The sequence below is a fragment of the Trachypithecus francoisi genome, unplaced genomic scaffold (genome assembly GCF_009764315.1).
Source record: "Trachypithecus francoisi isolate TF-2019V2 unplaced genomic scaffold, Tfra_2.0 Lachesis_group12, whole genome shotgun sequence".
In the NCBI taxonomy this organism is placed as follows: domain Eukaryota; kingdom Metazoa; phylum Chordata; class Mammalia; order Primates; family Cercopithecidae; genus Trachypithecus; species Trachypithecus francoisi.
The window spans coordinates 120,191,937-120,205,928 of record NW_022681457.1 but is presented as its reverse complement, the minus strand read 5'-3'; the positions used below and the strand labels follow the sequence as shown (position 1 = coordinate 120,205,928).

General features: G+C 49.7%; 1 protein-coding gene across 1 annotated transcript in view; it reads right to left on the bottom strand.

The window, feature by feature from the left end:
• MMEL1 (membrane metalloendopeptidase like 1) overlaps positions 1-13,992 on the bottom strand; it is a 41,354-nt gene that overhangs the window by 20,803 nt on the left and 6,559 nt on the right. Inside the window, 2 exon segments of the mRNA XM_033228634.1 lie at positions 1,976-2,035; positions 2,797-2,874. Of these exon segments, the coding sequence (XP_033084525.1) occupies positions 1,976-2,035; positions 2,797-2,874 (138 nt within the window).

Below are 13,992 nucleotides of genomic sequence, written 5' to 3'. Positions count from 1 at the left end.
ATCACAGATGTGTGCCACCTTGCCCGAATGCTTTTCAAAAAACATTTATTTGTAGAGACAGGGTCTCTCTGTGTTGCCCAGCCTGGTCTGGAACTCCTGGGCTCAGGGCCCACCTCGGCCTCCAGAGTTGCTGGGAATTCAGGCATGAGTTGGCTGGGTTTTCACTTATTTTTATTTTTATTTTTTTTGAGACAGTCTTGCTCTGTCACCCCGGCTGGAGTGCAGTGGCCGGATCTCAGCTCACTGCAAGCTCCGCCTCCCGGGTTTACGCCATTCTCCTGCCTCAGCCTCCGGAGTAGCTGGGACTACAGGCGCTCGCCACCTCGCCTGGCTAGTTTTTTGTATTTTTAGTAGAGATGGGGTTTCACCGTGTTAGCCAGGATGGTCTCGATCTCCTGACCTCGTGATCCGCCCGTCTCGGCCTCCCAAAGTGCTGGGATTACAGGCTTGAGCCACCGCGCCCGGCCGGGTTTTCACTTATTAACTACACGACCTTGAGCCCCAAACCCTCCGAGACTCATTTCCTTGTCTGTGAATCTGGGAACACCAGCAGTCTGACTTGCAGGCTGAGGCGATGGCTGAGACGGTGCCGGCTCACAGGAGGTGCTCAGCTGGTGGACCTGCCCTGTGAGCTGGGCCCAGCTCCTGGCTGTGGCCCCTGCCCTCTTACTCATCCCAGAGGGAGGGGCGACTCTCACCACCATGGGGGTTTATATTCTCCCAGAGGGGTTGGCTTTGCCGCAGCAACTCCGAATGTGCAGTGGACAGGGGATCCTCAGGCTTCCCACTGAAAGCTTTCAACTAGGGTAGCTGGGCTGCACCCCTGACCCAAGACCGTCCCTCAAATTCTTCTTTTTTTTTTTTTTTGAGACGGAGTCTCGCTCTCTCGCCCAGGCTGGAATGCAGTGGCCAGACCTCAGCTCACTGCAAGCTCCGCCTCCCGGGTTTACGCCATTCTCCTGCCTCAGCCTCCCGAGTAGCTGGGACTACAGGCGCCGCCACCTCGCCCGGCTAGTTTTTTGTATTTTTTAGTAGAGACGGGGTTTCACTGTGTTAGCCAGGATGGTCTCGATCTCCTGACCTCGTGATCCACCCGTCTCGGCCTCCCAAAGTGCTGGGATTACAGGCTTGAGCCACTGCGCCTGGCCTCTTTTTTTTTTTTTTTGAGACAGAGTCTCACTCTGTCGCCCAGGCTGGAGTGCAGTGGCGCTATCTCAGCTCACTGCAAGCTCCACCTCCTGGGTTCACGCCATTGTCCTGCCTCAGCCTCCCGAGTAGCTGGGACTACAGGTGCCCGCCACTACACCCTGCTAATTTTTTTGTATTTTCAGTAGAGACAATGTTTCACCATGTCCCCAGGATGGTCTCGATCTCCTGACCTTGTGATCCACCCACCTCCCTAAGTGCTGGGATTACAGGTGAGAACCACTGCGCCCGGCCCCCTCAAATTCTGTCCGAGTTGGTTTTGGCCACTCCACCTCTGGGACTGGAGACCTCAGAGAAGGCGTGACCACAGGCCCCCCAGCCCCCAGCACGGGCAGAAGAGTCACAGTCCAGAGCTTCTCCACTATTGGTGCTTTCGCAGCATGTTAACAGTTTTCATCATCTGCAAATAGTGGTACCTGACTCCCAATTTTAAGACAAATTTCTGGTTGAAAATTTGAAGTAAGAAAGTGGGGCTATTCATTGAACCTTTCTTTCTATAAATGTGGACAAAAGCCGCTGGGGTTCTTGGGGGCGGGATGGCTGTTGCTACAGGGCCTGGCTGCTGGAGGCTGGGGACTGGGGGGCCCAGCGGGTGCCAGATGCCAGCAGAACACCAGCTCACCCCACTCCACAGCGAGTCCGGCCCAGCCAGCTCTAAGGGCCCTGTCTTGGAGTTGCTCCCCTGGGCCTTGGGTGGGGCCTGTGTCAGTGTTAGCCGGAAGCCCCCAGCCCTTGGGCAGGCTGTGGACGGCAAGGGGGCCAGGCTTACCTGCCATCACGCAGCCAGGGGTGGTGCAGACCTCGCTCACCTCTTGGGTCTCTGGGATCCCTGTGGGCAAGGAGCAGCCTGAGCACGAGGAGCCACAGAGAGGGTGGGGCAAGACTGGAGTGGGTGTGGCATGGGGCTGGGCATAGACTGGGGTGGGCGGGGCAAGGTGAGGGTGGGTGGAGCATGGGCTGCAGCCAGTAGGGCAAGGCCAGGTAACCAGGGCATAGGCTTGGGGGGGTGGTTGGGGCGTGGCCCTCCACCCCACCTTCCACCCCCATGGGTGGTCCAGCCTGGCTGCCCAAGTCCTCCCCAGGTGGCCCAGGCTTGAGGCCTTCAGTGATAGTGAGCTTCGTTTGTGCTTGACCCCTGCAGGGACCTGGGAGCCCCTTTACACCCTCTGCCTCCATGGACCCCCACAGCCTCTCCAGGCCCCAAGGGCTGAAGCCAGCCATTCTGCCCTCCTGCCTTCTGCCCAGCCCACTCTCACCTGCTGCCAGGGCCAGCTCCTCCAGGCAGCCTGCCTTGCTGCCCCTCTCTGCATGCCCTGCCCCAGCCTGCCCCACCCCTGTGCCAGTCGGTGAAACTGAATGTGCCGAGGTCATGCAGGAGCTGGGGCGGAGCATCCACAGTGCCCAGCAAGCCTCCTGTGTTCAGTGGGTGCACCCGGCTGAGGTCCCTGTCGCTGTCCTCTCCCCATGGCTCTCCTTCGGCATGTGAGGGTTGGGCAGAACCCAGCCTCTGCCCCTCCACGGAGTCCCCCCACCTTGGGAGGCCTGGACCCACCTGCCTGGGGCTGTTTCGGAAGGGAAGGCAAAGGCTACCTCGGGGTTTTCGTTTTACAAAGGTCCTCTCCTCCTGTAAGAAGCCCAGCCGGCTAGCAAGGGGTGACAGCTGCTTCCCTGGGGAGAAACACAGCGCTCAGCTGCAGCCTCCTGCCTGCACCTTCCTGGGGTGCTGGGGGCCTCCCTGGGGCAGCACGGCATTTTCCCACAGTGCTGGGTGCTGCAGCCCTACCTCTGTAGTGAGGGCTGGTCCCCAGGGCAGCGAGACAGGAGATCCACAGAGTTCACTGCAGGGGCCTGCTTCACTCTGTCTCCCGCTGGGCTTGAATGGGGGGCAGTTTGTCCTTCCTTGCCAGCCCCGCCCTTTAATTCTCCCTCCACGCATCCCAAGATCCCTGGTGTACCAGGGCCTAGAGGGATCCTGAGATGGGCCCTTTCTCTTCCTGACAGCCTCCTCTACCTCAGGATCTTCCTGACCCTGGCCAGGCCCACACAAGGCGGCACGCTCCTGGAGTCCCACAGGGCAGGCTCATTTAGAGGGACAGGGCCCTTTCAGACAGGGTGACTTCCCACTGACTAATGACCCTTGTCCCCCACCCCTCCACCCTCACTGTCCACTGAAGGTGCCAAGTCACCCTTCCTCCATCCCTCCACTGACTGCTCTGAGGGGCCTGCCTGGTCACGGGCTCCTGCAATGGCTGTCAATTGCCTGGAGAGAGATGTGGGAGAGGAGGGTGGGGTGGAGAGAAGAGGGGACCCCAGGTCCAGAGAGATGAAAAGCCAGGCCTGGCTACCTTCAGAGCTGGCTTGGGGCTGAATTTCCCCAGCAGTGAGGCAGGCACACAGAGGACTGAGTAGAAGGAAGGAACAGGGCTCATTCAGGTCAGGGCTGTTGTTAGGCCTGGAACCTGGCCTAGCCCTGGGCAGAGACTGCAGAGAGGGTGTTAGAAGCCACGAAAATATCAGCTCCTTGGGGGTCTGGCCATTCAAAAAGCCACTAACCCAACATTGGATGATGACTGAGCCAGGTCAGATGCTGGGCACTGGAGTCCAGATGTGAGCCCAACAGGGCCCAGCCCTCAAGGAGCCCTTGCCCGGTGGAAACAGGGAGAAAGTGCTGCGTACTGCACACATCAAGGCAAAGTGCTGACGGGCAAGGCTGAGCTTCAGAGCAAAGGAACCCCCCAGGCCAGCAACGGAAAGGAGGCTGTGAGTGTGAGCGGAAGACATGGCTGCTCTGTGGGGTTTGCTTGCAGTAACCCAGAGCCTATGGACCACAGATTGGACTGTGGACTCTAGAGGACCCCGCCTCAGCAAAAGGGTGGATTTGAAGGACATCACCTCCAACCAAAGTGGTGACAAGGAGGGCAAGGGCTTTCTGCTTCTGATTAGGATGCAGAAAGTTGAAACTGATTGTGGCCCCCACCCCAGCCAGGAGAGCAAGCTGGAGAAGCTACAGCGTGGGCACTTTCAGAAACCCACGAGAGCTGAGGACGTGGAGAAACCAGCATGAGTCAAATTCCAGGGAGGAATGAGGCCTTCCCAGGAGAGGAGAGGAGAGGCCTGTGGCTGCTGTGCCTCTGGAGTCAAAGCATGAGGGGCAGACACGCCAGGCAAGGCAGGCAAGGTCATTCAAGCATGGTGGCACATGTCAGTAGTTCCAGCTACTTGGGAGGCTGAGGTGGGAGGACTGCTTGAGCCTGGGAGGTTGAGGCTGCAGTGAGTTGAGATTGCATCACTGCACTCCAGCCTGGGAGACAGATTGAGACTGCCTCAAAAACAAAAACAGCTGGGCTTGGTGGCTCAAGCCTGTAATCCCAGCACTTTGGGAAGCTGAGACGGGCGGATCACAAGGTCAGGAGATCGAGACCATCCTGGCTAACACGGTGAAACCCCCTCTCTACTAAAAAATACAAAAAACTAGCCGGGCGAAGTGGCGGGCGCCTGTAGTCCCAGCTATTCGGGAGGCTGAGGCAGGAGAAAGGCGTGAACCCGGGAGGCAGAGCTTGCAGTGAGCTGAGATGTGGCCACTGCACTCCAGCCTGGGCGACAGAGCGAGACTCCGTCTCAAAAGAAAAAAGACAAAAACAAAAACAAACAAACAAACAAAAAGGCTACTGTCTGATTCCAATTACGTGACATTCTGGAAAAACAAAACTTTAGAGAGATGTTAAATGTTAAATAGTGATTGCCAGGAGTTTGGGAAAATGGATGTTGAAAAGGTTGAACAGGTGAGGAACAAGGGACTCTTGGGGGCAAAAAGTGACAAATGGTGAATGCATTTGGCAGTGAAACTATTCTGTACAATACTGTGGTTGTGAATGGTGACTATTCTGTACAATATTGCGATGGTAAATAGTGAATGCATTTGTCAAAACCTGTAGAACTTTATAGCACAAAGAGTAAACCTTATTGTATGCAAATTTAAAAAATCATTTAGACTGTCAGGGGAATCCCAGGATGAAATGCAGAATCAGACTCAAGACAAATGTGTAAAACAATCTCACTGAAACGGATAGGGGAATAAAGTGTTGACCTAAGTAACTTTAGAAATGAGTAGAGTCTATGAGACTAAAAGCAAAGGAAGCTGTACGTAAGTGCTGTACTCTAGTTGGTAAAGTTGTCCTTCATGGGATCCCAACTTAATTCTGAAACCACTACACATGTATATTGGAATGGAAAAAGTGGATAGCAGGTGACTGGGCTTATTGCTGTTGCAGTGAGAAGTTACAGACAAGGAAAGGAAGGAAGTTAGAATGGTTTATGTGGTGGTGGAGTACAGTTGGAGACATCAGTGTGAACTCATTTTTAGCTTAATACAGATGCAGATGGTTGCACATATAAATATTTATAGATAAGAGTATGGAGATGGGTTCAAGTATACATACATATTCCTTTGCTCTGCCAGGTGAGCTAGACTAGAAGGAACACCAATTGAGGAGTAGCAATAAGCAATGAATAGGACCCAGCTCTTGGTTTCTGTTTGTTTTTCAGATACCACATTATCCTAGAAGCTCTTGGTTTTTGAAACCATTATCCAATAAAATAAACCAAGGCTCCTTAGAAAAATGGTTGATTATACAACTGGGGTAGGAAACATACAAGATGAGCTTGGAGCATGCTGAAGTGTCAAAAAGTAAGAAAGTGCTCCCCCCAAAAAACTCACCCCAAATTCATGATAATGGGGATACAGCAGAGGGTCATAGAAGCAGCTGACAACTCCCAATAGCCAGGGTTGGAACAATTTGAGCAATGCAATATAGTAGTGGATTATAATGCCAAGTATGAAAGAAATATCCACAAATCGTTGAGTAAATAAATAAATGAGGGAGAACAGACAAATCTCTCATACAGAAGAAGTCCAAATACTCTGCCTCTAAGGATGTGGAGCATAACTCCCCACTCTTCAGGTGTGAGCTGCACACAGTGACTTCTTTTCAAAGACTGCACTATGAAAAAGAAGGGAAAAAAGTAACTTTCAGTGCAGAAACCAGTCATTACCTCCAGCCAGGCAATTAAGGTTAACATCAACAGTGATAACTCAAGTCATTGAAAGTGTGCACCTGTGACCTGTGGCCTTCCTCTGCAACATGTGTTACCCCAGTCTAATCATGAGAAAACCATTAGGCTAATTCCAACTGAGGGTCATTCCACTTCATCAGTAACCCTCAAGACTGTCAAGATCATAAGAAACAAAAACACAAACGAGAAAACAAAGAAAGTCTGAGAAACCATGAGAGCCAAGAGGAGCCTGAGAAGATGTGGTGTTCTGGGTATGACCCTGGGATGGTAAGAGGACATGAGGAGAAACAGGGAAATCTGAATTGAATATGAACTTTAGTTAATAGTAATATTATCACTGTTGGTTCATTACTTGTGGCAAATGTATCATGTGCTAATGAAAGATGTTCATAATGGGGAGACTGAGGGTGGGGTATATAGGAATTTCTGTACTATTTTGCAATGCTTCTGTAAATCTAAAATTGTTCTAAATGTTTGAAATATTACTGAAGGACACCTGAACAGAAGATCTCAGACCTGTAGGACAATGTTAAATGGCTTAACATATATATAACTAGAGACCCAGAGAACAATCTTTGAAGACATACTGACCAAGAAATATTAAGGTTGGCAAAAGATATAAATCTACCCCAAGAAGGGTAGTGTATCCCAAACTGGGCAAATACAAAGAAAACCATACCCAGAAGTGTCGTAGTCAAACTGTGGAGGACTAAAGATAAAGAGAAATTCAGAATTACTAATTTCAAGACACATTCAGGCAGTCAGTGGGGCTGGGCATGGTGGCTCATGCCTGAATCCCAGCACTTTGGGAGGCTGAGGTAGGTGGATTGCTTGAGTCCAGGAGTTTGAGACCAGCCTGGGCAACATGGAGAAACCTCACCTCTATAAAAAAAATTACAAAACAAAAATTAGCTGAGCACAGTGGTGGACACCTGTGGTTCCAGCGATTTGGGAGGCTGAGGTGGGCAGATCACTTGAGGTCAGGAGTTTGAGACCAGCCTGGCCGACATGGTGAAACCCCATCTCTACTAAAAGTACAAAAATTACCAGGCGTGGTGGTGGGCGCCCATAATCCCAGCTTCTCAGGAGGCTGAGGCATGAGAATCGCTTGAATTCAGGAGGCAGACGTTGCAGTGATCTGAGATCATGCCACTGCACTCCAGCCTGGGCTACAGAGTGAGACTCTATCTAAAAAAAAAAAAAACAGAAAAAAAATCAAAAACAAGAACAAGGAACAATAAAAAATCAATTTGAAAAAGGATCCATTGTAAACTCTAGAAATGAAACCACGTAGTTGTTGAGATTTAAAAAACAAAAACAACTATAAACCCAAAAGGCTGAGTTAAGCAACAGACATAACAGAAGAGAGATTTAGTGAAATGAAGTATAGTTCTAAAGAACTGACCCAGAATGCAGGAGAAAGTCAAAGAGATGGAAAATATGAAAGAAAAGCTGAAAGACACGGAGGACAGTGGGAAAAATGGAGCAGATATCCAGTGGAAAATGGAAAAGGAGAGAAAAGGGATGATGTGGGAGACACACTATCTGGGAAAACAATGGGCACAATTTTCCAACATTAATAAATGTTATCAGTGCTCAACTTCAGGAATCACAACAAATCCACAGCAGAATAAATAAAAATAATTTCACAGCTAGACAACTCATGGTAACAATTCAGAATACCCAAGACAAAGAGAACATGGCACAGGGAGAAAAGATCATTCACCCAACGGAGGAACGGCAGGTAGGCTGACAGCACTTTTCTCTGAAGCCACATCTGAACAGCAGCAAGGGGAGTCATAAGACATGAAAGCTAAACCTTCAAGATATTGGAGAAAATAACAACTCAGACTCGTTTAACCAATCAAACGATCACTGAAGGAGAAGTGCTAAATAAAGTAATTTTCACATAGACAAGAGCCAAGAGTTTACTGCTGATAGATGATTTTCAAGCAGGGCTCCCCAAATTTGTCTGATCACAGGCAAGGCTTCAAATGCATGTGGGATTCAGAGGTCTTACCCTACAAGATTCCTGGGTCTTACCCTGTTTGGGGCTTGTTATGGACTGACTTAATGGTTTGAAGCCCTAACCCCTATTTGGAGATAGGGCCTGTGAGGAGGTTTAAAATTAGCTCAATGGGCAGGGCCAGTGGGGGGCATAACCCAGTAAGGCTGGTGCCCTTATAAGAGGAGGAAGAAATGACAGAGCTCACTGTCTCTCTCCACCATGTGAGGACACAATAAGAAGGTGGCCATTTGGTAGACCAGCTTATTGAAGTGGGAAAACATTTTTAAACAATAAAATAAAAATAATAAAAAAAAGCATGTGGCCTGTGGGTGTGAACCAAAAATAAACTAAGCTTTCCAAGTGACTGGTGGACCCTCCCTTTGGCCAAGGGCATTCCAAAGTTAACCTGAAAAATGAGTTCAGCCATCCTGGGAAGTGGGGGTTGGACATGCCCCATTATACCCTCTTCCCTTTGGAATTCAGGCACAGCTGACCAGCATTCATCTTAAATCAGAGACACGCCAGGCGTGGTGGCTCACACCTATAATCCCAGCACGTTGGGAGGCTGAGGTGGGAGGACTGCTTGAGCCCAGGAGTTCGAGACCAGCCGGGGCAACACAGTGAGACCCATCTCTACAAAAAATAGAAAAACCTAGCCAGGTGTGGTGGCATGTGCCTGTGGTCCCAGCTACTTGGGAGGCCGAGGTGGGAGTGGGAGGATCACTTGAGCCCAGGAGGTCGAGGCTGCAGTGAGCTGTGATTGTACCACTGCCCTCCAGCCTGAGTGACAGAATGAGGTCCTGTCTCAAAAACAAACAAAACCAGAGACTTTAAGACTGAGAGAACAGACTAAGTCCGATAAGAACTACAATCTATTTTCTCCAAAGCTTGCTACCTGGAGGCTTCACCTATGTAGTAAGGATCTTGGTCTCCACAACCCCTTATTTTAACCCAGACATTCCCTTCTACTGGTTCCAAGTCTTTAGATAAATTCTTCCAGCCTACTGCAGTCAGAAAACCTTTGAATCTACCTGTGACCTGGAAGCCCCTACTTGGAGTTGTTCCACCTTTCTGGACTGAACCAATGTACATTTTTTTTGTTTTGTATTGGAGATGGAGTTTCACTCATGTTGCCCAGGCTGGGGTGCAATGGCACGATCTCCACTCACTGCAACCTCCGCCTCCTGGGTTCAAGTGATTCTCCTGCCTCAGCTTCCCAAGTAGCTGGGATTACAGGCACCCACCATCAGGCCTGGCTAATTTTGTATTTTTAGTAGAGATGGGGTTTCTCATGTTGGTCATGCTGGTCTCAAGCTCCTGACCTCAGGTGATCCGCCTGCCTCGGCCTCCCAAAGCACTGGGATTACAGGTGTGAGCCACCGTGCCCAGCCATAGCTTACATGTATTGATGTATGTCTTATGTCTCCCTACAATGTATAAATCCAAAGCAGTCTAAACACCTAGGGCACATGTTCTCAGGACCCCCTGGGGCTGTGTTACGGACCATTGGTCACTCATATTTGGCTCACAATAAATCTCCGCAAATGTTTTACAGAGTTTGACTCTTTTCATTGACAAGAGGGTCTGATTCAGTTGGCATCTAGATCTTGGACTTCACAGCCCCCAGAACTATGAGAAGATACATTTCTGTTTTTAAGCCACCTAAGCATTTTGTGACTGTGGCCCAGGCAAACTGAGGGAGGGCCCAACATCTGGATTTGTAACAATTTCCCCAGGTGATTCCGATTATCAAGCAAATTTGGTCAACACTGTTTTAAACCAGTGCTTCCCAAACGTGAATGTGCAGATGAATCAGCTGGGGGTCTTGCTGAAATACCAACACTGGTCCTGCAGCCTTGGTTGGACCTTGAGTTTCTGCATTTCTAACAGGCTCCCGGGCGATGGCTGACACCACTGGTCTGTGGACCACACTTTGAGTAAGAGACTCCGAAGTATGTATTTCAGAAAGAAGAAAAAATTATTAATAAGAACTGCCCAAGATGTAAGAAGAAAGATGCGTAACGGAATTCATGAGGATAGGGGAAGATCTGAGTTAACATTGACCATATTAAATAGTAATGTGGCTGATCTGTAGTAGGTAAAATGTAAGATAGAAACCAAATTCTCGGCTGGGCACGGTAGCTCACATCTGCCATCTCAGCACTTTGGGAAGCCAAGGTGGGTGTATCACCTGAGGTCAGGAGTTCGAGACCAGTCTGGCCAACATGGCAAAATCCCATCCAAAATACAAAAATTATTTGGGGGTGGTGGTGGGCCCCAGTAATCCCAGCTACTCGGGAGGCTGAGGCAGGAGAATCGCTTGAATCTGGGGGGCGGAGGTTGCAGTGAGCCAAAATAGCGTCACTTCACTCCAGCCTGGGTGAAAGAGTGAAACTCCATCTCAAAAAAAAAAAAAAAGAAAAAGGCCAGGCGTGTTGGCTCACACCTGTAATCCCAGCACTTTGGAGGCCAAGGTGGGTGAATCACGAGGTCAAGAGATCAAGATCATCCTGGCCAACATGGTGAAATCCTGTCTCTATTAAAAATACAAAAAATTAGCTGGGCATGATGATGGGCATCTGTAGTCCAGCTACTCAGGAGGCTGAGGCAGGAGACTCCCTGGAACCCAGGAGGTGGAGGTTGCAGTGAGCCGAGATCACGCCACTGCACTCCAGACTAACAGAGCAAGACTCCATCTTAAAAAAAAAAAAAAAAAAAAGAAACCAAACCAAGCTCTTAACAACAATAATGTGAACAGGGTGGGTAGTGGTGTGAAGAGTTAAACTGTTCTAAATGCTTGTATTGTTTGGAAGAAATAATGGAGATATTGATTAGTTTGATATTTAAGTTCAATATGCACATACAAATTTAAGGTAGAGAAGTTCTGTTTTTTGCCTAGGACATCAAAAGCTTCAATTGAATATCATTTCCTTCTGTACAAGAAAAAGCCAAATAATCTACAAAAAGCACAACTTTTTGGAGCCCATCCAAGACCCGAGGTCAAAGACAATAAGGGAAACAATTTCCAAGTGACAAGGACCCCCAAGGAAAGGCTGGATGTGTAAATTATTTCACTTTAGCCAAGACCTGAGAGTAAGAGATGTTCCGAGTGGCTCAGAATAAATCAGCTAAAATTTTTCACACATTCTTACAGGCCAAGTGTGGGCTGCTACATGAGTTTGGAGCAGCTGGGAGCCTCCACCACAAAGAGGTTTTCACTTACTCCACGTTCTGTCCATGGCCTTTCCCAGATGCCTATGAGAAAGACTGGGGCGGGTCTCAGAAGGCTGGAGAGAGCCTCCCTTGGTGGCCCAGAGATGGAGGCAGGGACCTGCTTTGGCTGAGGCATGAAACTATGCTCGTCTGGCAGGGAGCAAAAGCTTTAAATCACTGAGGCAGGTGGAACCCCTCTTATGCCCAGGGACCAGGCAAATCCCCTGTTCCGTAGGAGGGTCAGGAGTAAAAATCCTCCGCCCATGGAAGGGCAGGAGATCCTTGTGGACCCAGAATCCTAGACTGACATCAAGCAGTGGTCTCCTGATGCTAGAGGAAGGGTGGGCAACTCAGGCACAGGGCAAAGCTTGGTTGACATGGGAATGGGGTAGGGATGCCAAGAGGCACACCCCCAGCCCCAGGTATACCAGGCCTGCCTAAGCCTGAGACTGGGCCATGGCACCAGAGAGACCCCACCTCCAGCCTGAGCCTATTACTGACCAGCAACAACAACCCACCACTCTCAGAAGGACCAGGGCATGGGGAGGACGCCCTCTGTGTCATGGGCATCCAGGCTGCTGAAGGCCAAGGCTGGAGCAGACAAGAGGAGAGAACCATCTCGTCCCCGGGCTGACTTCTCTAAGCACAGGGAACAGGAGATCATTGCTGGAGAAACGTGAGTCTGAGGTGCACTGAGGGTAACAACAGCAGTAGAACCCCCAGCCAGCTAACTCCTAACCAGAGGAATTCAATCCCTTACACTCACGTGCTGACGGACGGGGTGTGCCTAATTCTGTACATTAGGAAACCCTCCTGCATATACCATTTTAAAAAGACCAAAATGGTGCAAAGTATTATTATGTAAAAATTTAAACACTGTTCATGAGGCTCCTGATTTTATGTTTTGACAAATATCGGAGTCTGCAAAGAAGTATCTCAGACCCTCCCACAGCAGCGTATTGTGATGATGTTGCCGATAATACACAATATTACTAATGACAGCAATAGCTCTTACGTTCTTAACAGTGTGTTCCGGGTCTAGCGCAAATGCTTTTAATCTCAGTCTCTACTTGTATTCGTCCATTCTCATACTGATAGAAAGAACTGCCTGAAACTGGGTAATTTATGAAGAAAAGAGGTTTCATTGACTCCCAGTTCCTTAGGCTGTATAGGAAGCGTGGCTAGGAGGCCTCGGAAAGCTTACAATCATGGCAGAAGGCAAGGGGGAAGCAAGCACGTCTCACCATGGTGGAGCAGGAGAGAGAGAGCGTGAAGGGGGAGGAGCTGCACACTTTTGAACAACCAGATCTCGTGAGAACTCACTATCATGAGAACTGCAAGATGGAAATCTACCCCCATGGTCTAATCACATCTCACCAGGCTTCTCCCCTGACACATGGGGATTACAATTTGACATGAGATTTGGGTGGGGATACAGAGACAAACCATATCATTCTGCCCCTGGCCCCTCCCAAACCTCATATCCTTCTCATATTTTGCAACCAATCATGCCTTCCCAATAGTCCCCCAAAGTTTGAACTCATTCTGGCATTAACTCAAAATTCTGAACCTAAAGTTTCATCTGAGACAAGATGTCTCAGACCTAATGGGCCTATTTGGATTTTGGAGGCAGCACATTCCTCATTTGGGTATGTTACTCCAGCCCATTTATCGAGTGACCCAAAATGCTGCCAGTTTTGAGTGGGGTCCAGAACAGAAGGCTCTGCAACAGGTCCAGGCTGCTGTGCAAGCTGCTCTGCCACTTGGGCCGTATGACCCAGCAGATCCAATGGCGCTTGAGGTGTCAGTGGCAGATAGGGATGCTGTTTGGAGCCTCTGGCAGGCCCCTCTAGGTGAAACACAGCGGAGGCCTCTAGGATTTTGGAGCAGGGCCCTGCCGTCTTCTGCAGATAACCACTTTCCTTTTGAGAGACAGCTCTTGGCCTGTTACTGGGTTTTGGTGGAAACGGAAGATTTGACTATGGGTCATCAAGTCACCCTGTGACCTGAATTGTCTATCATGAACTGGGGGCTTTCTGACCCACGTAACCATAAAGTGGCTCATGCACAGCAGCACTCCATCATCAAATGGAAGTGGTATAAACGTGATTGGGCTTGACAGGTCCTGAAGGCACAAGTAAGTTATCTGAGGAAGTGGCTCCAATGCCCATGGTCTCCACTCCTGCACCCCGCCTTCTCTCGCCAGCCTGCACCGATGGCCTCATGGGGAGTTCCCTATGACCAGTTGACAGAGGAAGAGAAGACTAGGCCCTGGTTCCCAGATGGTTCTGCATGATATGCAGGTACACCTGACAGTGGACAGCTGCAGCCCTCCAGCCCCTTTCCAGGACATCCCTGAAGGACAGTGGTGAAGTGGTCTTCCCAGTGGGCAGAACTTCAAGCAGCGTACCTCACTGTGCAATTTGCTTGGAAGGAGCAATGGCCAGCTGTGCGATTATGTACTGATTCATGGGCTTTAGCCAATGGTTTGG